Source organism: Daphnia pulex, chromosome 3 (genome assembly GCF_021134715.1).
Source record: "Daphnia pulex isolate KAP4 chromosome 3, ASM2113471v1".
NCBI lineage: Eukaryota > Metazoa > Arthropoda > Branchiopoda > Diplostraca > Daphniidae > Daphnia > Daphnia pulex.
In genome coordinates, this window is record NC_060019.1 from 1,162,864 (window position 1) to 1,187,266 (window position 24,403).

A 24,403-nucleotide genomic window follows, 5' to 3' on the forward strand; every position below is an offset into this window, starting at 1 on the left:
TGAGCAGCAAAACATTTTGGCCCATTTATTTAGTGACAATTCTTATGATTTTTAAAAATGCGTGATTTTATATTTTTTGAACTGGAGTAATGAATTATGTAGTTGTAATAAAAGAGATGTAGTCAACCCGTTAATTGTTTCTCGTAAAATAAAATAACGCGGGAAATTTTAAACAAAATGTCTTAATCTCGACAAGAAATTTAAAACAACAAGTTGTAGATAAAAAAGTATTTCAAATTTAAGTACGATCTCTGCTAGAAAATTCAACATTTCGTCAAACAAATAGCTTGAGCGAATTATCTTCTGGCCAACGGAAATAACAAAATAAGTCAATAACATCTCGACGCTTTTTTTAGCCCGAGTACTAGCGCCTCCTCTATTCCTCCTTCATTATTAATGAAAAGCTAGCTGCCGAAAAAGAGCGGTAACAATCAGTTCACTGTGCTGCTGCAGCAGATACAGTTGATGTTAAAGTTTTTGTAAGTAAGCTGAATTTCACGAATTCGTGATAAACTATTTGAATTGTTTATCATATTAAGGAAATGCCTCATTGTGTAGTTATTGGCTGCATAAATGGTCCCAAGAAAAAAATTGGGCTAGCTTCGCTGCAGAATAACGTTGTCGAAAAGAAAAGTAAAGTCTCATGTTTTGGCAAACCAAAGGATCCAAGTGTCTTGAGCATGTGGGAATACAACATTCCTAGAGAAAACGGAGCTGTTTTACCAAAGCGTTACTCTGTTTGTCATGAACACTTTGATGAATCTCAGGTAATCAAAGATGATGTTACAATCATCAACGGGGAGGAATTTAAATTGCCAAGAATAAACTGGAGATTAAAAGCGGGGGCTTTCCCAACAATCTTCAAAGGTAATTAATCTATTAAGAAATTATATCAAACATCAGCCATAAAACATATTTGTTTTTTTTTGTTTCTTAGGAACCCCTGAAGAGTTGCTATTGAAAAAGAATGGAAGAAAACCTCCTACTGTTCGATTACCTCTTGGAAAAAAACCCAACTATAAAACACGCCATTCAGTTGCATTGAAGAAGGCACATACTGTGAAAAAAAAAGTATCAAGAGACAATGAGGTTGATCAATCTATGGACACAAATCCTGCCGATTCATTGTTAATGGAAAAACAGCCAGAAGAACAAATTGTAGAAATTGATGAACTGGAACCACCAAACCAACATTTTTCTGCTGATGATGCATACCACATTCAATTACCTTCAAGTTATTGGTATGTCAGAAAAACTACTGCTGATAGCTGTAACTTCTTCGAAGTTGTGGTTAAAGATGTAACCGCAGTAATTGAAAAGAATGTCAACATTGATTTCAAAAATCACAAAGTTTCTGTAACCTTTCAATCCAGAAAAGTTCCTAATTTTGAGGGATCTTGTATTCCAAGTACTTCAAAGGGTATGGAAGCATTATTGCTTAGCATACACGAATCGAAAATGTGTCCTGGCATTATGCACAACCCTACAAAGCATCCACATCATAGTGAAGTAGTTCGTAATGGAAATCTGATTTCTAACATTTGGAGAAATAACAGGTATGTTAATAAATGCCAACCATATCTCAATCATTATTTGCATCATTTAAAAAAATACTGTTTTAATAAATTTCATTAGCTGTAGGATTATGATGGCCACCAACGAAGAATCAAAGAAAGCCTGTCCCGGTTGTAAACTACTGGACATTTCTTTAAGGAAACAATTCAAACGCCAAAAAACTGTGAATACCTTACTGAATCACCGCTACATGAGTCTGAAACAACTGGCTAAGAAAGTCAGTCTTCAGAAAGGAAAAATGAATTGCAGTTTTAAAAAAGACTCGAAAAAAAAACAACATTCAAATCAAAGTAGTGTGATATAAATGTAATTACTATTTCGTTTGCCGTTTATATATTTTTTTAAAATTAGGAACTAAATTGAAGAATAAGGAACTTTGCGTTGAAATCGCATCCATTCAGAAAGATAACCTTCAATCTATACATTCTTGACGACCTTGATGATAAGGTATGATCCGTGACTTTGTGTACACAGAAGCGGTAAACCACTAACAAGATCAAAAATGAGCTTAAGTGCGGAAACTAATTTAAGAATTTCCCGCAAATTAATAATTGTTATGTTACTAAATAAAGTCGAATAGATCAGCAGTTTCCGCACATCTAAGCTCATTGTTGAGCTTTTTAGTTTTTGTTTGACAATTTGCAGTTTAGGGGAATGTTGTCTGATAAGTGTGTACTAGCTGTAAGTTTTTTTATTAATGTGAATTCCGTTGTTACAGGTGTCCAATTAGTGATGAAGCTTGGGTGAGATTAAGTGGCTGAAATGGTCTATGTCATCGGAAGGAGTCAACTGAGTTCGTTCGTTCATTTACATTAAGTTCCATAACATGTAAGTTCTTGCATTTCCATACTAAATTATCTTGTCAACTTTATGTGAACTTGGTTATACATGGGCCATTTCAAATAATAGTCATTAGTTTAAAAGTCATTTGAAAGTTTTCAATGTTCAGTCAAAGCGTTCCTTGACACTGTAATTTTGAATTGTGACCATTTTTAATCAATGATTATAAGAAAAATCATGTACCCATCCCACATATCAATGATATACTATTTTGTATATATTTCAAATGTAATCTAAACGTAAAAAAGGAAAAACTTAACGATCGTTATTGCGTAAAAAATTTTTTAAAAAGGGAAATCCTTTGTTGTTACTGAGTGACTCCAAAGTAAAGGGACCTCCCTAATTCCCTGAAAAACTATCCTTTCCCTCCTCTCCTTTTTGAGATCAAAGTTTACCCGTACGAAAAAAAACGGGGAAGGTTTTCCCTTGCTGACGTATATCAAACCAGGACCTAATCCCAGTCGACAGGTTTTCATTTAAATTGGCTGACTTCATTTGGAGAGAGAAAGTAGGTTCAGCTGCGCATAAATTTTTGCACTTGAGAAAAAAAACTCATTTCTCTTGTAGTCGCCATCATCAACAGGCACTCAGTGTTAGTGCTTCGGAGTATGAACTTGAACCTCTAGAGCAGATTATATCATGGATTTCAATAACACGTTCGTCATCATCACTAGTTCGTCTGGACAATTCAACGTCGTGCCAGGTCAGTGCTGTTCTTCAACCCAACGTGTTTAAACTTTTCGTTTATAATCGTTGTTTGTTGTTGCCTTTATTATACAGCTCTTCCAACCAGAAGTCTCAACTATTTTCTCATCTGCCTGGCCTTTTTCATCTTCTGCCCACTGTTTTACATCTTGTGTCGCTTCGTCAAACTTCTGTGTTTTCCTGGAAGCGTTCCGGCGGATGCAACGGCACTTTCGGCTGCGGAGTCCGATGAAAACTCGGACATTGGCGTTTACGTGATTGACATAGATTTGATCCAAGGTTACATTAGGAATTCAGAAACGAGCAGCGATCGCCAAAATCACTATTGCTTCGCTTCGGCCACGCCTCGCGAAACTCGTCGACTTTCACCGAGCCAAATTCCTAAAACCTGTCCGTCCTATGGCGAACTGTACGACTTGGATAGCCGTAAGTGTTTCACTTGAAATTGTATGTCCCGTGCCAATAACGTTTTACCCTCATTTCTTTCACGCTTTGTCCTTGGCACACAGCGCCCCCAACTTACGAGGAGTGGGAATCCAAGACTTTTTTAAACACGATTCCGCCAGCGACGGAATCAACTCCAGCCAGCAAAGCACCACCCAGTTTTTCTCGTTTGCAATTCGAACAATTGTACAGAAATTTAATTTATTTTGCCTTTTACATGTTTTATAGGCTCAAACGTTTCGTTTAAAAGTAATACATTTAGGCTATACTCTTATTCATTCGTATATAATGATAATCGTAAGTATTAGACCTTACATTTTCTCCGCCGACCCAATAGCAGGAAACAATCATCTACTGGTGTATCTTCACGTCTTCGTGTGGTGCAACAGCGCGGGGAACTTTTGTTTCCCCCCTCAAGAAATGGATTTATGTCATCAGTTACATCTTCCCGTAGACGACCGAACTTTGCGGGACCATTGGACTCCCATCCTCGGGTATATTTGCACGCAAGAGAACCTCGACCTGTTAGTCGTCTTCGTGAGGTGAGCAAGATTTAATATCCGACATGGAAGTGAAATTCAAAAGGGACTTAAAGTGGACCACATTTTATTTTATTTTAGGTAAGTCCAGCTTCGGATGTCTCTCATTTAATTGCAGACTTTAATATGTTTAATCATATTAAGTTTAATTGAAACTATTGTTGCAGTGATTATTTTTGGTGGTCTTCTTCGTTTTTTCATACCTTTGAATATCCCATGGATCGTCATCTCCTCCAGCGCGGTTTTTTTTTCCTTCGCCGTAACTTGCTTAGCTAAGGCTTGCTTGGTGAAGCATCTTAAAACGGGGCAATTAGAAAACCAGTTCGCTTCTGAGATTAACGAGTCCCTTTCAAATGATGTCATACCGAAACAAAATCAATCAACCTGTCCGTCTTACAACGATTTATTCGAGCTTGATAAGGGTAAGCACCTTTTTTTCTTTATCTTATCTTTTTATCTCATCTAAATTTTGACACATCTCCCGTCACAGAACCACCAAATTACGAAGAGTGCCAGGCCAAAAACGAAAGCAGTAACGCTGTCCCGGAGCAACCGCCACGTAAACAACGTGACCAGAGACAGAACGTCTATTTTGCCAAATTTTGGACAATTCTGGGTAATTCAAATGAAGCTTCGTCACCCGCTTTCGAGATAAAAGCCCCAGAAGAGTGCAACACCAACAACTGTAAGTTATTAACTATTTCCTTGAACTAACGGTCTTAATAAGTATCTTTCGTTTTGAATTTGTATCAGTACCTCCAATCTACGAAGAGTACCGGGCTAATGAAATTTCCATCGCTATTCCTGATGAGATGGCGATGAGAGAGACGGACGCCGACACTGCTGCTGTCCGTTCAGATGACACATACTCGGTCTTAATACTTCGTCTCGATATTTAAACCTCCACGTCCTACACCAAATTATATTGAGCTTGATAACCGTAAGCATTTTCCTTTTTTTTGCTTTTATACGTATTAAATGATTTAACTTTTGTAGTACGCAGAGCTTCCAACTTGTAGAAAGATACAATAACTTTAAGGAGAAATCCAATGTTTTCCGTATAAAAAGAATTTGGAAGCAGATCCCTCCAAAGAACTCCAAGACCAAAGAAAGATGCATTTCAACTTTGAATATCCGGAACGTCGAGGATAAACGGCATGGATGGAAGAGACATTTGAAGTTCGGATTTGCCTTTCATTTTCGGCGCGGAATCGAAAACTTCCCCATAGCCCGTGGAGTGAATGCAAAATAACTGTAAGATGACAAATGGGAGAGAAATAAAAAGATAAGGACACATGCGCCTTCAAAGTTTTTGCGAAAGTGTCACGAAAACTGAAGTGGATCGTTCGTGTAATTTGCTGGAAACTGCAACCTGTACTAACCTGTAATCGACGTTTCATTTTAGAAGTTAGAGATCCTTTACCCGCCTTCAAATTGCCTTCAACACCCAAATGGTAACTATCTCAAGACTATTTCCATCTTTTAACTAAATTATCGTTGCTATGCTAAAGAGTTAACCGATTCTTTAGAAGTGTATGCAGTTCTTTAAAAATGCGAACATTCGTTTTGACGTACGTGACATTCTTCTCCGTTCGTTATCTAGTCTCTTTTATCCTTTGACAGCTGCATGAATTTTAAAAAAGCAACAGCAAATAAGACGCACCGATTGGTACGACCTTGGATTGTAAGTTTCCACGTAAAAAATTTCCCTGGGTTTTTCCGTCAAGTCTGACCGTTTCTAGTTCGAAGCTGTTCATCGCGCTGTTCAACCTACTTTTTTTTACTGATTGAATGCTTATAATGATCTTTTCGACTTTCATATCAATGACTCTATTTTCTTTTAAAAGATGTTTACGAGTGTGCTGTGTATGGGGGGGTAATAAGTGGGTCATCGAATTGCGAATTTATTTGCCTCGAAATTACACCGGATGGTGTAACGAAAAGGGGAATTTTTCCATCCCGAATCCTAGTGCCCACGTACCTGCCAGAGCAAGTTTCACGGTAAGTTTGCCTCCGGCAATACCTGAAACCGTTTTCACTTTTTAAGACACATCAACGTGAGAAACTAAACTTTTTCTTCAGTCGCCGTCAAGCATCTTCATGAGCAGACCTGAAAGTGACGCTGATAGCAACGGCGCTAAGTCGGCTAACAACATGGACTCGAGTTCGCCATTCAAAATCTTTCACATCACCAAGTTCAACGATCATTCGTCAAATCAGTTAAATGAAGGAAAAGGTTGGTGGCTAATTTCATTTCAAACATTTATGCTGTGTATTGTTATTTTCTTATTCTATTCGTATTTTTAAATTACAGATGGAGAATATTCAAAGTTGATGACGGGCACTGCTGTCACTTGCCTTGTTCTTCTATTGGTCATTTGTATTTTCTTGCCCTACTGCTATCATAAATGCGCATGCAGAAATGCTGGACGTGCGGATGCCCCTTCGCCGTTACTTCCCAAAGCAGCACGCTCATCCCTGTACTTCCTTACCGCCCCAGTCCTAGAATTCCATGAAAACGACATGGAAGGATTTTGGAATTCAGAATGTAACATCGAATTCGAACAATCGCCGGTAGTCTTTATCCCTGAGCCCGTTCAAGTTGCAATTTCAGAAACCTGCCCGTCTTACCGCGAAGCATTGGAGCTAAATAATCGTAAGCGCTTCCTTTATTAATTACAATTTTTATACACTGATGTAGAATATTCTAATTTGATGCAGCTCCTCCGACGTACGAAGAATGCAAGAAGATTTTTTCTGCCGTTCCGGAAGTGATTCGAATCTCAACCGAAGTGACGGAAGCAATTTCAATGGACACGCCTACTCCTACGTAACAAAATGGAACGTCTGCCGTGATCGAGGACTATTACGTCATGCGTGTCATACGGCCAACCATAAATCAAACTTGAATTTGACGTAATAATTCCCCACTTTTGTTTTCACTCTTTCATCCAGCTATTGTTATTAACAGTTCTCTTCACTCCTACCTAGCTTTAGCATAACATTCTGCTAAGAATAAGGTAACTAGCAAAATGTGCAGTGTTGCTGGGGAGGCCTTTCTGCTGTATTATATGCATTACATTTTTTTTTTTGTGTTATTTCCTATTTCATTCATTCCGTTTGAAGTTAAACTAGGTCACTAGAATTAAAACGACCGATAATTTAAAGAAATTCTTTTAGGCGTTGTCGTGATTACCGAAGCCTGTGGTTCGGTTTACAAATTCACACATCGTTTTTGTATTTATAATTGATGCTATGTTGGGATATGCAAATCTAACGTCTTATCACACAGGAAAACAACAAAACACGATGGATACACGGAAAAGGATACTGGGTATATGTTTTCAAGACTTATCAGAAGGAAACCAATGTTTGGCTAAATTTATTCAGGCCACAACAGGCCACAATTAAAAGCCGATATTCTGAACTGCTCCTTGGCGGGAACCAAACGCTCAATTGCAGTCTAGGATTACCACACTCCGATTACATAGCTAACGCACGAATTTTCCTTTTTTCAATAGGCTAGTAGCATTTAGATGCTTTCCGAATCAAAAGAAAATTCTAAAATGGATTTCTTCCGTGGATGTTTGACTCTAATTGTCACGCCATTTTTGATCGCCACCTTATTCGTTTATTCAATTCTACCAAAAATGCGCAACATCCACGGTGTGAACGTTATGTGTTTTTTGGCTTCGATGATCTTCATGAACATCTCTTTTGCCTTACGCTTGCTCATTAAAATCATGCCACCCGGTGTTTGTACTATAATAGGTAAATTATTTCGATTTCACATTCCAATTTTGTTTTAAAAAAATTGAATATTTTTTTAATTACAATTTTCTCCTGCAGCTATTTCACATCATTTTGCCTACATCGCCACTTTTTCTTGGCTCAACGTCTTGTGCTTTGGAGTTTGGCGGATGTTTAGGTATTTTCCCCTCCCCGTTTCTTTTACGGTTTCCCTGTTCCTTCATGATCCTATATTGAGTTTTCCAAATAATTTATTAGTTTATTAGTTGTTGTAACTGCTGGTTTTGTCTCGCTTTATTCTAGTTTCATTAGACCACCGAAACACACATCCGGTTTGGGTAAACGGTTTTTCTATTCCTCCCTTTACGGATGGGGTATTCCGTTGGTCATCGTGGTCGTCGGGCTAATCGTCCAGCACAGCGATGTGCCAGACTACATCATTAAACCGAGGCTTCCTTCAGGAATGTATTGCTGGTTTGATCGTAAGTTATGCGCACACATTTATATCATTCCTTTCTAAAGAAATCATTGAATTATAATACTAGATAAGTATAGAGGGTCAGTAATTGCGTATTTGTACGGACCTTTAATTGCTATGATCGGAGCCAACAATATCATGATTGTTTGGGCTGGGATCAAGTTTTGCCAGAGAAGCGTGGAATCGTCGCAAGTGACCAACGTTTCCCGTAAAAAACAAAGGTATTACTTGTTTATAACACATCAATTTTATTCTCACTACCAATCTAATCGTAAATGAGTCGCCCAAATTGCAGGTTTAAAGTCATCCTGATCTTTGTGTTGATGTGTCTACCGTGGTCAATACTCAATAGACATGATTTTTTTCATGGCGGCTATCAGTTTTAATCGCCTGGTTGTGGGCATATTCAACGCATTGCTACCAATTTTCATTTTCATAATCTTAATCTGTAAGCCGAGCGTGTGGAAGATGCTCAAACTCAAATTCCCGCGTATGAGTCCCTTCTTCTCGACCTGTGAAAAACTGGGGTCAAAGATAGTCTGTAAGAAAAGCAAACATCAACCACTCGTTGCTGTTGAAGAAAACTCATCTAATTCGAATAACACGACCGGAATTAATAAAATTGGCTATCAACATCCTGCCAAAGACGAATCGACGGTCTAAAACAATCTTCTGTGAAATGTGAAACACAATTCCGATTGAAATGGAATAAGACATCATTAATTGCGTATAGCTTTTGATTAGATTACTACGCTATATTTTTCGTAAAATTAATATTTTCGTACTCGTAGGTAGTTTCTTGAAAGGCGAGGATAAAAAATGTTTTTTTTTTTCTGAACATTACGTGTTACCTGACCTAACCTAACAAAGGTGCTATGAAGTTGTTTCACTCAACTGTAGATGTCACTATTGTCATATAAACAAATCCAAGCAGACGAAAGTCAGCACTCGGCAGTGCCCTGCAATGTGTTTGCAAAGTTTACACGTGGTTCAGGAAGTCATCAAGTCAAGTACAGAATAGTTTATCAAATTAAAACCATATAAAAATAAGTAATTTGTGGTTCTTTTGTGATTGTGTGTACAACCTTTTTGTGGATACAAAGAATGTTGCATTATGATTGAATTCTTCACACTAAGCCGTGGTTGTTTGTTCAATAGCTTGTGTCTTCTTACTGGTCAATAATTGTATTTGGTAACCACATGCAAAACATATTATTGTATTCCATAGAGAGAAGTGATCTAAACCTTTGTTTTCCACCTATATTACTGTATTGTAAGAAGTTTTATGTTCGGGAATACTTGATGTAAAGAGTTATAAGTTAGTAACAATTGTTTCAGCAGCAAGCAAATATTTCCCTGTTAATATTGATGAGAAAAGAGAACACAAGTTTCATGAACAGACTTGAAAGTGACATTAAAAGTGACTAAGGCCGCTAACATGGACTGCAGTTTCACTATTAACAATAATATCTTTTACATTGTCACCAATGATCATTCGCCAAACCATGCAGCTAAACAAAGGTATGTGACTGATTTGTAATATCATACCTATAATCACTTTACAACGGTTAAAAAAAGTTGTTACCAGTTGCCGATTTTACTTTTTACGTTTACAATATTTATATGTGTACTGTTTTCTTATTCTATTCGTATTTTATTTTATTACAGATGGAGGATATTCAAAGTTAATGGCAGGTACTGCTGTCACTTGCCTTGTTCTTCTATTGGTCATTTGTATTTTCTTGCCCTACTGCTATCATAAATGCGCATGCACAAAAGCTGGATGTGCGGATGCCCCTTCGCCGTTACTTCCCAGAGCACCACATCCATCCCTGTACTTCCTTTCTGCCCCAGTCCTGGTATTCCAACACAACGATATTGCAGGATATTGGAACTCAGAATATAACATCGCATTCGAACGTGCCCCGGTAGACTTCATCCCTGAGCCCGTTCAAGTTGCAATTGCAGAAACCTGCCCATCCTATCACGATGCATTGGAGCTAAATAATCGTAAGCGCTGCCTTTATTAATTACAATTTTCATACACTGATGTAGAATATTGATATTTGGACTTTGATATTTTATGCAGCTCCTCCAACGTACGAAGAATGCCAGCGCAAGGGATTTTTGCTGCTGTTCCGGAAGTGATTCGCCTAGCTCTCAACCGAAGCACCTTGCTTGACCAAAACATTCTGCTAAGAATAAGGTACAAGTAAAGCATGCAGTATTGCTCTGGGGTCGTTCTGCTGTATTATATGCATTACATTTTCGTTGTGTTGTTTCCCATTTCATTCATTCCGTTTGAATGAAGGTAGCTGTCATTAGAATTAGAACAACCAATAATTTAACGAAATTCTTATAGGCATTGTCGTGATTACGGAAGCCTGTGGGTGGGCGTAAAATCTAACACATCCTAAAATGACGCTCTGTTGGGATATCCAAATCAAACGTCTTATCAACCGGAAAACAACGAAATAGGACTACACGTGAAAGAGTATACTGGTATTTTTCAAGACTTCTCAGAAGGAAACCATTGTTTTGCTAATAATATAGAAATGCCACTATTCTGAACTACTCATTGGCGGGCACCAACCGCTCACTTCCGGCCTAAGACACCACATTCCCATAGCTATATACGCCTTAATATATTTTTTGTTATTTCCATAGTCTCAAATAGTAGCGCTTATAGATGTTTACCGGGACAAAGTGGAAAGTCTAAGATGGAGTTTCTCCTTGGATGTTTTACTCTCTTTGCTTCGTTATTTTTGATCGCAACTTTGATCGTTTATTCTCTTCTAGAAAAAATACGAAATATCCACGGTGTGATTGTTATGTGTTTTTTGGCCTCCCTTACCGTCATGAACATCTCCTGCTCCATTCGTCGCTTGCTCATTGGAATCCCGTCGACCGGTCTTTGCCTTACGATTGGTAAATCCTTTCGATTTCATTAATCAATTCTAACAACAGAAAATATGTTTTAAAATTATTTTTCCACTTTTTTCTTCCAGCAATTTCACAGCATTTTTCCTTTATCGCCACTTATTCTTGGCTCAACGTCGTGTGCTTTGGAGTTTGGCGGATGTTTCGGTATAAATCTATAATTCTTTTTTTTACTGAGTTTTTTCAACTAAATAGTTTTGTCTCGCTTTATTCAAGTACCGTCTCACTGCCTACTCATAAACCCATCTGGGGCAAACAGTTTTTCTATTCTTCCGTTTACGGATGGGGTATTCCGTTGGTCATCGTGGTCGTCGGGCAAATCGTCCAAAACTGTGATGTGCCAGACTACATCATCAAACCAGGACTGGCTTCAAAAATGTATTGCTGGTTTGATCGTAAGTTAAACACACACTTCTTCATTTCCCTCTAAACTAGAACTATATAACTTCTTCTTGATCTTTTTATTTCTCTCTAAACAAATCGTTAATCTATATAACTTCTTTATTACACTAGGTGAGGATAGAGAACCAAAAAATGTGTATTTGTACGGACCTATAGTTGCCATGGTCGGAGCAAACTATATCATGATTATTTGGGCTGGGATCAAATTTTGCCAGAGAAGCGTGGAATCGTCACAAGTGACCAACGTTTCCCGTAATAAACAAAGGTATTACTTGATAGCATGTAAATTGTATTCTCAGTTACAATCTAATCGTAAATGTGCGCATATAATTGCAGGTTTAAAGTGATCCTGAATCTCTTTTTGTTAATGTGTATGCCCTGGTCAGTAGGCGTAATTGTTTGCGTGGCGGGTAACAATATCGACTACGAGATTTTGAGAACATCCAACATACTGTGGCCAATTTTCATTTTCATCATCTTCGTCTGTAAGCCGAGCGTGTGGAAGATGCTGAAATTGAAATTCCCGTGGATTAGTCCCTTCCTCTCGACTTGTGAAAAATTGGGGTCAAAGATAATCTGTATGAAAAGCAAACATCAACCACTCGTTACTGTTACAAGGAACCAATTGAACTCGATTAACATGGCTGGCATTAGTGGTAAGTTTACCCAAATTGGCTATCAACGCCATACTGAATCGACGGTCTGAAACAAACATGCGTCTAACTACCTCCACCTGTGATATACACAAAAAATTCCGTAATAACGATGAATATATAATACGATTATCTATGAGAATGTTGTTGTGAAAAGTGGATATTGATTTGAAAACAACAAGTTTAATGCAATAAATAATGGAAAAGTTTTATCCTTATTCCTTAATCATTTTATAATGAGTAGCAACACATTTCGGCCCCCGGTTTAAAAGAACAATTTTTTCTTCCAGCTATTTCACAGCATTTTGTTTATATCGCCACTCTTATTCTTGGCTCAACGTCGTGTGATGCGGAGTTTGGCGGATGCTGACGTATAAATCTTCCCGTACTACTTACCCGTACTAATCAAAGGTATTACTTGTTAACACGTCAATTTCATTCTCAGTTAAAATCTAATCGTAAATGTGCGCATATAATTGCAGGTTTAAAGTGATCCTAGGTCTCTTTGTGTTGATGTGTCTGCCGTGGTCAATAGGCATGATTTGTTTCATGGCGGGTATCATAAAACTGATACCCGCCATGAAACAAATCGCCTGGTTACGGGCATATTCAACACATTGTGTTACCACATTTGATTTTCATAATCTTAATCTGTAATAAGCCGAGCGTGTGGAAGATATGCTCAAATTCAAATTCCCGCGTATGAGTCCGAATCGACGGTCTAAAACAATCTTCTGTGAACTGTGAAACACAATTCCGATTGAAATGGAATAAGTCTTATTCTATATTATTTTATCGCATATAACTTTCGATTAGATTATTATACGCTACTTTCGTAAAATTAGGCGAGGATACAAATGTCTTTGCTGTCACCTGTTTATCTTGGTTAGCAAACATAGGTGCTTTGAAGTTGTTTCACTCAAACATAGATGTCACTCTTGTTATGTAAACAAACCAACCAAACGAAGTTGGCCAGTGCCCTGCAATGTGTTTGCAATGTTTATTCACGTGTTATTATCAAGTACAGATTAGTTTAACGAATTCAAACTATACAAAAGTAAGCAATTTGTGGTTTCTTTGTGATTTTGTTAAAATCTTTTTGTTGACACAAAGAATATGTTGCATTATAAATCCTTCACACAAAATGACAAAAGCCCAATTATTAGAATTATGTGTTTTTTGTTCAATAGCTTTTACGTTTCAATTTCAATCGACACGCCTTCTCCTACGTTACTACGTAGCATGATGTAATACGTAATTGTTATAACATCTCTTCGCTCCTAGCTTGACCAAAACATTCTACAAGGAATAATAAGTTAACAAGCAAAACATGCAGTATTGCTGGAGGGTCATTCTACTGTATTATAGGTATTAATGCATTACATAATTTTCATTTTGTTATTTCCCATTTCACTCATTCTGTTTGAAATTAAACAGGTCACAAGAATTAGAACAGCCGATAATTTAACGAAATTCTTACAGGCAATGTTGTGATTATGGAAGCCTGTGGGTCGGCTTACAAACTAACATATCCTGTGACGCTCTGCTGGGATATCCAAATCAAACGTCTTATCAACAGAAAATCAACAAAATACGTCTAGGCTTATACCGGGTATGCTTTCGAGACTTGTCAGAAGGAAACCAAAGTTTGGCGCCACAATCAAATGATTATATTCTGAATTACTCCTTGGCGCGCACCAACCGCTCAATTGCGGTATAGGACAACACATTCCAATAGCTATGTACGCCTTAATAAATTTTTTGATTTCCAGTCTCATATAGTAGTGCTCATAGCTGTTTACCAGAACAAGGTGGAAAGTCTAAGATGGAGTTTCTCATTGGATATTTTACTATCTTTGCTACGTTATTTTTGATCGCAACTTTGACCGTTTATTTTATTCTTGAAAAAATACGAAATATCCACGGTGTTAACGTTATGTGTTTTTTGGCCTCCCTCACCGTCATGAACATCTCCTGCTCTATTCGCTTGGGAGATAAAGAGTGGGAGGGGTGAATCGTCACACTCGTTAAAGTCCTTGATATGCCGACCGGTCTTTGCCCTACGATTGGTAAATCCTTTCGATTTCATTAATCAATTCTTACAACAGAAAATATGTTTTTAAATGACAAATTTTTTTCCTTTAGCAATTTCACTGCATTTTTCCTTTATCGCCACTTACTCTTGGCTCAACGTCTTGTGCTTTGGAGTTTGGCGGATGTTTAGGTACAAATCTATATAACTTCTGTTTCACAGCGCTGCTGATTTAATTGCAGTTGTGAGTTTTTACAACTAAATAGTTTTGTCTCACTTTTTCCAGTTCCATCAGATCACCGACAAACACATCCGACTTGGGTAAACCGTTTTTCTGTTCTTCCGTTTACGGATGGGGTATTCCGTTGGTCATCGTGGTCGTCGGACAAATCCTCACCACACTGCGATGTGCCAGATTACATCATTCAACCGGGATTTGCATCCTACTGTTGGTTTGATCGTAAGTTACACAAATCTTTTTATTTCCTTCTCAACAAATCGTTGATCTGTATGAATTCTTAATTACACTAGCACAGGAAAGAGAGCCATTAATTGCGTATTTGTACGGACCTCTAATTGCCATGATTGGAGCAAACTATATCGTGATTATCTGGGGTGGTATTAAGTTTTGCCAAAGAAGTGTCGAATCGTCGCAGGTGACCAATGTTTCCCGTAAAAAACAAAGGTATTACTTGTAAGCATGGCAATTTCATTCTCAGTTACAATCTAATCGTAAACTTGCACATAAATTGCAGGTTTAAAGTGATCCTGAGTCTCTTTTTGCTAATGTGTATGCCCTGGTCAGTAGGCGTAATTGTTTTCATGGCGGTTAACAGTTTGAACTACAAGATTATGAGAATATTCAACATACTGTGGGCAATTTTCATTTTCATCATCTTCGTCTGTAAGCCGAGCGTGTGGAAGCTGCTCAAACTCAAGTTCCCGTGGATTAGTCCCTTCCTCTCGACTTGTGAAAAACTCGGGTCAAAGATAATCTGTTTGAAAAGCGAACATCAACCACTCGTTACTGATGAAGAAAAACCATCTAACTCGAAGAACACGGCCGGCATTAGCGGTAAGTTTACCCAAATTGGCTATCAACGCCATACCGAATCGACGGTCTGAAACAAACATGCGTCTGATGATAGATTATCTATGGAAATTTTGTTGTGAAAAATGGATAATTATTTAAAAGAACAAGTTTGATGCAACAGACAATGGTAAAAGCGGTAAAAGAAGTTTTATCCTTAATAATCATTCAACACATTTTGGGCTTTTGGCCCTAAATGCTGTCGTGTCGAGAAGCAAATTTCCTTCGCTGGGTGGCTCTTTCTCTGTAGCTAGACTAGCTATGGGAGGGGAAATTCCCCTAGCAATTGATACCCCCTTATTGTTTTAATTTTGAAACGTCCAGTGAGAATATTTCGCCAAATTCCAATTTTCCCGGTATTTTCCTTAAGATTTGTACGGTACGAGTTGGTATGAGTATTCAACATTACCCGATCGGCGATCGCTTTTAATTTTAAAAGATTTACTGTTCAATGAGATCAACATTTCCCGAAATGAGAACTTCTTAAACTTTTAATTCTGTATCAGACCAATTTTTGGATCTTGGTTTCTTTAACCCTTTCTTCTTTTCGAAAGCTCAGATACGACTTCCGTTTAGAATTCTTTCAAAAAACATAGGAACTTTGGCCCAGTATGAATTCGTTTGTTAAACTCTTATCTGTTATCGTTGTTGAAACAGAATAGACATATAAATTACATAACGGCAATGAAAAAGACAACAAGCAAATTAATTTTATTTTATGAATTTTATTTATCTGTACAGTCATGCAATATGACGCTTTGAAAAAAAAAGAAAAAGAAAAGAAAAAAAAAAATTAAAAAAAAATGCAAATTTTCCAAAACTGAAATTAAGCCAATCCTCTTCAAATCCAACCCCAAATTACTCCCCCAAAGCAAGACTTAAAGCCGACGAACAGGTGTTATTTTTCGCCGTGAGTTCAAAACTGACCTGAGGTCCTGCTGAACTCCCTCGACTTTTTCTTTTCGCTTTAAATCCAGAAGGGACCTGAGATCTCCACCCTCCCCAGCAGTCACGTTCGGTTTGGACCCAATTCCCGTCAATTCCACGATCCGGCCGCGGTCGGACAAGTTCACGACCAATAAGTTCTTCAAACGGTTTCCGCGATCGGGTTGACGGGTCTGGTGTCCTTTACCGATTTTGCCAGTTGGTAAGGTCTTGAATCGGTTGGTGTTCCGGACGGACAGGTGCTGATTCGGTTCGGGATTAGTAGCGATGCGACGTTGGCGATTGTTCGTTTTGTCTCGTGGCAAGTTACGCCCAATCTCCTCGACGTCTTCATCAACTTCCATTCCGTTACCTTTCAAGAGGGGACTGACACCTTCGTCCATTTTCGGGAGTTTGTTGGATCTTTTGAGACGAATCTTCTCTCCAATATTACGCAGCCCAACAACATTTAACTCGGCGGATGTTTTGACCAAACGAATTCGTTGGGGTCTGCGGTGTCGAATATCTTCATCCTCGTACTCACAGGTGCGCTTTCGCTTCTCAGACTCAGACAAAGAAAGACATTGAAAGAGAAAACAGAGATCTGCCATTTTCAAATTTTAGTTTTGCAAACTGAAATTACTTTGTTTCAAACGGGCTTTCCTTTTATTTGCCTTGGCACTGCAGCCGTTGTTCGCAAAATGAATTTCCTCTCATTTTTCAAGTTTTATTAATTTAATTTCGATTTGAATAATTTTAAATCATAATATAATTAAAGTTTATATTTTTACCAATCTATTTCAACAAAATTCAAATCAATAAGTTTTTTAAAGATATTATATTTTAAATAAAAACGACTCCGATGTGACGTAAATGGGCGTGGCTTTTTCAAAATGCTTACGATGTGCTTTGATTTTGATCCTTTGAAGCACGCAATTTTCTCTAATTTTCCAGTTTTATTATGTCATCTAAATTCATTATAAATTTAATTAAAGCTGATAAATATAGGAATAAATTTAAAAAAAAATTCTAATCGATAAGTGTATTTCAAAATTTTTATCTTTAGATGAAAACGACTCCGCTGTGACGTTAAGAGGCGTGGCCTATTTTAAATGGCGACATTGTTTCTTGTTTCTTCAGCCTTTTACGTCCTGTTGGTGTGTCTCCCTCAACTCTTTCAATCGTTAATAGATTTAAAATGGTAAGAAAGCTTTTTTTTTGTTAGTAATTCTGTGTTTTGTATGTGTAAGTAGACGAAATGAACCAAGATGAGTTTACTAGTTTAGTAGCAAGCAAAAGGTTTTCATTAGCATGTTGTGTAGCCTGTGAAGCCTATGTGAGACTAAAATGGATTTTACTTAATTGGAGAAGCGAACGATGCTCAAATCATAATCATCAAAACATTTTGTATTGTTTAATAATTAGTAGTTGATTAGATTCACTGATTTCTAACATAACTTCTTTGTCGTGGTCATTTTTTGAAACTGATGAAACCTCGTCATTCATCATTCACTAAGCTAAAGCATTGAAATACTAGCTTAAAATATTCTACTAGGAATTATTTTCTGGTTTGCCAAACAAAATGAACATACATTTATTTTACAATATTCGAAAGTCTGCTATTCTAATTTGTAAACAAATATGACTTATTTAGGAGGAGCAGGTGGAAGACGCTGAAAGAGAACTTGAACACCTTCATGAGGAACCAGAAAAAAGCAGCAAGAGTCGTGAAACTATTCGTGGTCATTCTCGCAACGCTTCGAACATGAGTACGCCCAATAATACCAGTGAATTGATCGCAGATCCTGAAGATGATGGTGGCTATGGATCTGTTCGTCATGTTCCTAATCGGTTGCACAGCGAAGATGTTGGTCTGGTCCTCAAGCTGCAACAGCGGTTGAAGACTGTTGAAAAAGACAAGGCATCATTGGCGACTAGGGTTGAAGAGTTGGAGCGCGAAAGTCCGACTGCCGATGTCAGGAGAGCTCAGGACATGATACGCTTGCAAGAGCTCGAAATGGAAAACGCCAAGATCAAAGATGACTTGAAGAATCTTCGTCGTCAAGCTGCAACAGAGAATGAGGTTCAATTGCCCCGCAGTCTGGATATGCTGATGAGCCAATTTGATGCCATGTCCGACGAGTTCGATCGACGACGAGAGGAATACGAACCCTGTTGGCTTTCACGACTCTTGGAGGTGACATTGGTGAGCAAACTACACTGAACGCATCGCGTCTAAACGGAGGAGAGCCCTTTGCTGAAGACAACGAGATCCTGAAGGCTTTTGAATCTCAAAAGCGTATCATACGGCACCTAGAAAATGAATTACAGGAAGAGAAAGCCTCGTCTCAGCGGAAGATTCAGATTGAAAGAGAAGAAGTTGAACGTCTGCGATTGGATAATGAACAGCAGGCAAAGCTTCGTGCTGGGGCCTTACATCGGACGCCACAAGGACAAACCGATGCTGTCATACAGCATGAAATTTCTCGACTCACGGCTGACAATTTGGATCTCCAGGAAAAGAATGATTTGCTATCCGAGCAACTCAAAAAGTACAGATCGCAGATGGAATTGGCGAAGAAGGTGAAGCAGGAGGGTGTACCTGCCGAAAATTAGGAAGCCAGCCCTGAAGTGCATGAAACAGTTTATTCGAGTCGCAGGAACGAAAGAAGCGAATCATCGCTGCTGGTTGTTCGTAAAAAGGAAACGAATTACCTTGGGATGTTTGATTTTAACATGGGCGACGAAAAGCAGATCGCCAGGAATCTCGTCTATGGTGAGTCCTTTTGGTGATGTGACGAACAAAGTAAATTTATAACAATTTTTTCGGTTTGAATTTCTAGAACTTAAACCAAGCGTTGCGTCAAGTCTGTTACCCGGTCTTCCGGCATACATCATTTTTATGTGTGTCCGACACGCAGATTACATCAACAGCTACGAGAAAATCAGATCTTTCTTAAGTCTGATTATTAACGCTATTCGTCGACTCATTAAGAAACGCAATGAGGATCTGGACACTTCAGTTGTCTGGTTAGTCAACACGTGCAGACTTTTACACAGTCTAAAGCAGTACAGTGGAGAAAAGGTATGTTTCAATTTGCAAGCGTTGGCCATCTAATTATTTAAATCATCTAACATGTAATTGATTTTTACAGAACTTCCAAGAGGAAAATACTCCGAAACAAAATGAACAATGTTTGAGGAATTTTGATTTGTCAGAAACCCGACAAGTTCTTAGTGATATCGCTGTTTGGATTTATCAGGTGACTTTTTCTTAATCGTGAAACTAATTGAACTGATGAAATAATTGCAATATTTATTAGGCGGTAATCAAATTTATGGAAGAGCGTGTTCAAAAGCTTATTGTCACTGCGGTGTTGGAACATGAAGTCATCTCTGGACTATCTAGCCAAATGCAACCAGTGGAAGAGAGCGGCCGAGCGAGGTAATTGATGATTATTTATAAACCAAAAGTTTCCAATCTTATACTGTCTGGCAATTACAGATCGGGGTCAGCGAGGGATACCACAAGTCCTGTTGTTCCACAAGAAGCGATCGCACATTTGTAGACCCAACGCTTATCGCCCAAGCTTTCCGCCAGGTATTGCCTTCGTGCATATTTGTAGGTTACATACATTTCTTCATTCAATACTTAACTTTTCTCCTTATTTGTCAGGTATTCTATTACATTTGTGCGTGCGCATTAAACGACCTACTGCGTAAAGAAATGTGTCACTGGTAGAAAGGCTTTCATATTCTGTGCAAAATTTCCCGTCTCAAACAATGGCTGCGTGACCAGGATATTCATGGACAGGACACTATGAGTTCTTGTATCGTAGATACCCTGCAGCCTATTATCCAAGCCGCATGGTTGTTACGTTTTTTAAAAGCTAGAGAATCCGACGATGACGTCAGGCATATTTGCACCATGTGTTCCCGATTAACCAGCGCTCAGATCATCAAGATTCTGAATATGTACGCGCCAGCCGATGAATTGGAAGATCGAATTCGCATTTCTTTTATCCGCAAAGTGCAGGAAGAATTGGAAAAACGAACCAACCCGCAGTCACAGAGCAAATTGCTAATGGATACCGAACACGCATTTACGGTGCGTTTCCCGTACAGTCCATCATCGATCAATTTAGAAGACATAGACATTCCGACCGTAGTAAATCTACCAATGTTGAAGAAGGTTTAAGATCATTTGTCCTCCCCTTGCAGATGTGTTATGTTCTTATCGAAGCATTCCGTTGGTGTGTGTTAAGTATTGAGGAACGAAATGTGTTTGGCTGCAAACTTTTCGAAGCTATCTGCGGCCATTTGTTCTATGTAAAATAAGAAAGTTCTATGTAAAATAAGAAGAAATGAGTTATCATTGATACTAAGTACAGTTTAATAAGAAAAGAACAATGAATTGATCTGCAAAATATTTCTGTTAGTGACCTGCTTTGGACTCACGATATTTGCGAAAACAGAGAACTATATATTTTTACTTACAAACGTTATGTTTGATGCTTTTAGGATATGCCTGCAGCTATGGAACAAGGTCGATCTTAATGTTTTTTTCATTCCCATGTTCATTCATAATACTCGAGTGCTCGCACAACGGATCGCTATTAAAACTCCTCTGCTTGTGTGATCACTGTGATGAATCTGATTTGAATGTGACATATGGCATTCTTTTTCAGCTTTTTGTCTTTCACGTTTCTTTGCAGTTTTAGGTGATTTTTAAGATTTTTGTAATATTTTGATTTCAGAATAAATATCGTAAATCTTCTCTTCTTTGTTCGTAGCTCTTAGCAATACGTAAGGTGAAACTCATTTAAAAATTTTAAAAGAAAAGGGTACCCAAATCTCACACCAGATGCTGTCGGAATAATTCATCAACATAAACAATGGCCGCTTTCAGTCACGTTGAATGTTATTGGTGTGTCTTGAAAAGGTTATTTATTTATCTCCATTGTGAAAAACTACGTGTAAAGTGCTATAGTTCATCAAAAAGGTAAACATTTATAGTCTTAAATGGTATACATCCATTAATACCATGCTTTTATGTAAAGGTGGATTCAGACCATCAGTTCATCGTCTAGTGTACAATTCGTATCTTATAGTAATTTGTTCAAACGCCGTTTGATGCTGAACACGTAGGTTTAATTTATACCCTATGGTTTGAAGTAGTATTCTTAACCCTTTCCATTTAATCATCATCATTATTTGCTATGATTTAGGTTTCCGTGGACAGGTCATATTCTTTAGGAATGGATTTTGTGCGAGGGAAACTGGGAAGAAATTTAAATTATACTGCAACTCCTTCCTATGAAATGGATCAACGGACCACAGTTACCAACAACAACAAAGGGATCAGTTTGCAAATGTTGTCTAGCTAAGCAGTTTTTCAAGATCCATTGATGGTAAAAAAATGTATACTTGATGTACTTATTTTTTTTTAGCTTCCTTTTAATTTCCAACTCGTTTTTTTACAGCATTATTTGTTACTTCCCGGAGATCACGAGTCGGCCGCAGGTGTCAATCCACAACGCAGTTTCTTCATTGAAATTGTGTGGCCCTTGCACGGAGATCCTTGAGCCAATGCTAGCCTTTGTCCATGACAGAAGAGTGACTTTCACCAACGTTCTGCCACCTCCTCATCTTCGTGACGTACGCTCATCCAGCTTCGCTGCTAGTTGTGCTGCTACTCGTGCTGCTACTCTTGCCACTACTACACAACTTTTCTCTACTTCAATGACGAGTTAAACCACTTCAATGGTCGCTTCCGTCCACCGTGACCCACCTGAAGTCACTCACCACGGGATTATGCCCAGGTACCCAACAATTGACTTATTTTCGTAGGTTAGGTCTAGTTGCGTTAAACTCTGTCTGTGTAATAGTTTCCAAAATCAGGCCCTTCTTAGTTCTTACGCGCAAACGAAGTTTTACTTGGACGTTTTCTTTTTTCTAACGCTAGATGGCTTTTTGATAATTTGCAGCTGTCAAAACAGTCAGTTTCAGTTACTTTGCACATCTCTTTAAACATTTATTGGCAGTAATTTTGTTGAAATATTTAGTGATAACTGACGATTACTATTCCAGCAACAAAGCTCACTTGTTAAATTTTCGATAATTGCTTCTTTTTTTCTACTTCCGGTTTTCTCATTTCTGTCAGTAGTTCAGTAAATATTCATCTGACGCACAAAAGAACCACATATTCGTGATCTTCGTCAAATTTGTGGTAAAGTTCATGTTTTCTTTTGTACGTACGCGTACTTCCGGTTTCGCGAATTTTCCTGAACTATTGTTCAGGAAAATTCTCGATTTTGACCAAATTTTGGATTTCGTCTAAATCACACCTAATCGACCCCAAATTTAATGTAGATCACGAATATTTAGTTTATTTTGATGACAGCTCAATGGTTAAGGCGCTATCGCTTACTTCCGGTATACTTCCGGGAAATTTGCATAAAACTAGCAAGTGAGCTTTGTTCTCTGTGCTAATCTCAAGATTGAATGCTAGGTTTTAGCAAACAAAAATGCGATTTTCAAGTTTTGTGAGTATCTCACTATTTTTGTGAGTATCTCACTATCTCAAGTCCAATCCTTTAAATAATGAGTCTTTATGTGTGTCTAATAGATGGCGTTTTAATTGTTTGTGTCAGTTTATTTGGGCTCATGGCGGTTTGCTGTCAAAAGTTAAGCTAATATCTTTTCTTCGAAAATTACCAATGTATTTACTGGTAAATTCGAGTGATTTCATCTGTAAATTGTCGGTGATGTGTTCTATTCCGTTTATATGTTGTATAAACTTAATGTATCTCATCAACTTACAGGAGAAAACGTGTTGAAAGAGTCGTGCAGCTCACTGCTGTCGTTCAACCATTTATTTGTTCAAAATCATTGTATTCTACTGAATGTGCCATCAAAATGAAACAGGTAACAACCATTACTAGCTTTATTAATACAGCTGAAACATATATTCTTCTCATCTTTTATTAGGATTCATCATAATGGTCTGCTGTTTGTATTGGACTTGCTAGATCGCCAATCCCAGCCATGCCCCGATTTTGAGTGTACACTACTAACTGTTTAATTATTTCTAGATCATAGACGTCAAGCACATTGATAACACAAACTATAAACAAGGTGACTTATTGCTATTTTATTTACAGGTTCTTCATATCAGGTTTCTAACACATTGGTATGACAGATTTGATGAGAAGTCATATTTTTAAGAAAATGGACAAGGGCCATACAGTCAACAAGGTTCCTTGTTTGCTAACCCGTTGGCTGCTACCCTTCAATCTCCCTGTTTACTTCCTTACACAGGTCCTATTGATTTGAGGTATTACTTTTCTGTCGCTTCAACCTTATTTGAATTTTATTGTCATCCAAATAAATGTTCATTCTGCTTTTACAGGGTAACTCTTTCACTACTAATGACATCAACTGTTGTAAACTGACGAGAGAATGCTGCAATTCAAGACTGATGGATTGTGTAGTTGTTAGATAAATGACAAGTGCATATCTGGGCTCCCTTCTTTTCTGTGGCCCCGTTTCCCTAACTAACCACTAACCAACGCCCGCCGGTGGTCACTCACCCGCTGTGAAACCAGGAGGAGGGGAGGGCTCTGGTCGAACGGGGACTTGGAAGGCGCATGATCCGATGAAAACTTTTGGAGGGTCATGAGTCTAACCCGGAAGCCTAGTATGACTACATCTCCCCGGAAAAACTTGCCTCGTACTTCTCTCTTCTTCTCGGTCCAGATAAATATCTCTGGGGGCCGTAGACATTTCCTATAACAGCATGTGCGGGTTAAAACAATGCATCCACTACCCAATGAAACAAATAGCCATGGTTTATTTTTTGTGAAAATCTCCGTCAGTCAAGTTACAAAGACGATGTAGATTTCCGCAAAACTTAACCACCGCTTTTTGTCTCATTGCCGCAGCGGTGGTGGCGGGTTGCGTTTAAACTCGTGCAGTAGTAAACCGTCTTGAACCGGACGCTCTGTCTATTGAATTTTTTGAACATTTTAA

At 38.2% G+C, this 24,403-nt stretch overlaps 2 protein-coding genes, 1 long non-coding RNA gene and 1 pseudogene across 16 annotated transcripts; all 4 read left to right on the forward strand.

Annotated features, from left to right (window-relative positions):
* The first annotated feature begins 400 nt into the window (after positions 1-400).
* Positions 401-12,544, forward strand: LOC124190917 (G-protein coupled receptor Mth2-like). Of its 7 annotated transcripts, none has more exons than XR_006873163.1 (26): positions 420-867; positions 938-1,556; positions 1,636-1,865; positions 1,927-2,022; positions 2,294-2,923; positions 2,983-3,118; positions 3,196-3,546; positions 3,630-3,813; positions 3,902-4,184; positions 4,271-4,525; positions 4,594-4,788; positions 4,857-5,043; positions 5,100-6,104; positions 6,186-6,339; positions 6,418-6,759; positions 6,825-7,874; positions 7,953-8,031; positions 8,157-8,335; positions 8,399-9,852; positions 10,000-10,341; positions 10,421-10,537; positions 10,694-11,259; positions 11,340-11,418; positions 11,488-11,666; positions 11,785-11,938; positions 12,010-12,544. XR_006873163.1 is itself a non-coding variant. In XM_046583800.1 (9 exons), the coding sequence occupies exons 5-9, from the start codon at positions 11,163-11,165 to the stop codon at positions 12,377-12,379; spliced, it is 879 nt and encodes a 292-aa protein (XP_046439756.1). In that variant the 5' UTR covers positions 9,859-10,026; positions 10,111-10,341; positions 10,421-10,537; positions 10,694-10,964; positions 11,131-11,162; the 3' UTR covers positions 12,380-12,544. The 7 variants fall into 7 exon arrangements, 2 of the variants coding, with proteins under 2 accessions (XP_046439756.1, XP_046439755.1); XR_006873164.1 differs by having other exon boundaries at positions 3,902-4,106; XR_006873166.1 differs by lacking the exons at positions 3,902-4,184; positions 4,271-4,525; positions 4,594-4,788; ... (13 more) ...; positions 11,785-11,938; positions 12,010-12,544 and having other exon boundaries at positions 401-479; positions 540-867; positions 3,630-3,838.
* A 1,757-nt stretch (positions 12,545-14,301) lies between these two features.
* LOC124190920 lies at positions 14,302-15,492 on the forward strand. Its single transcript, XM_046583802.1, has 5 exons — positions 14,302-14,395; positions 14,472-14,550; positions 14,645-14,818; positions 14,890-15,043; positions 15,114-15,492. The coding sequence occupies exons 4-5, from the start codon at positions 14,940-14,942 to the stop codon at positions 15,481-15,483; spliced, it is 474 nt and encodes a 157-aa protein (XP_046439758.1). The 5' UTR covers positions 14,302-14,395; positions 14,472-14,550; positions 14,645-14,818; positions 14,890-14,939; the 3' UTR covers positions 15,484-15,492.
* Positions 15,493-17,472: 1,980 nt separating this feature from the next.
* On the forward strand, positions 17,473-21,149 carry LOC124189828 (annotated as a pseudogene).
* A 124-nt stretch (positions 21,150-21,273) lies between these two features.
* LOC124190921 lies at positions 21,274-23,946 on the forward strand. Of its 8 annotated transcripts, none has more exons than XR_006873170.1 (8): positions 21,274-21,374; positions 21,433-21,516; positions 21,601-21,793; positions 21,856-22,194; positions 23,197-23,299; positions 23,363-23,509; positions 23,574-23,708; positions 23,784-23,946. It is a non-coding gene; the product is annotated as an uncharacterized LOC124190921 (long non-coding RNA). The 8 variants fall into 8 exon arrangements; XR_006873168.1 differs by having other exon boundaries at positions 23,363-23,436; positions 23,536-23,708; positions 23,784-23,942; XR_006873169.1 differs by having other exon boundaries at positions 21,601-21,783; positions 23,363-23,436; positions 23,536-23,708; positions 23,784-23,942.
* The last annotated feature ends 457 nt before the right edge of the window (positions 23,947-24,403 follow it).

Excerpts from the sequence above, each read along its gene's own strand:
- LOC124190917 (XM_046583799.1), top strand. The coding sequence starts at position 11,163 with ATGTGTTTTTTGGCCTCCCTTACCGTCATGAACATCTCCTGCTCCATT. Across the intron at positions 11,260-11,339 it reads CGGTCTTTGCCTTACGATTG|CAATTTCACAGCATTTTTCC; the intron begins GTAAATCCTTTC and ends TTTTTCTTCCAG. Across the intron at positions 11,667-11,784 it reads AATGTATTGCTGGTTTGATC|GTGAGGATAGAGAACCAAAA; the intron begins GTAAGTTAAACA and ends TTATTACACTAG.
- LOC124190920 (XM_046583802.1), top strand. The coding sequence starts at position 14,940 with ATGATTGGAGCAAACTATATCGTGATTATCTGGGGTGGTATTAAGTTT. Across the intron at positions 15,044-15,113 it reads GTTTCCCGTAAAAAACAAAG|GTTTAAAGTGATCCTGAGTC; the intron begins GTATTACTTGTA and ends CATAAATTGCAG.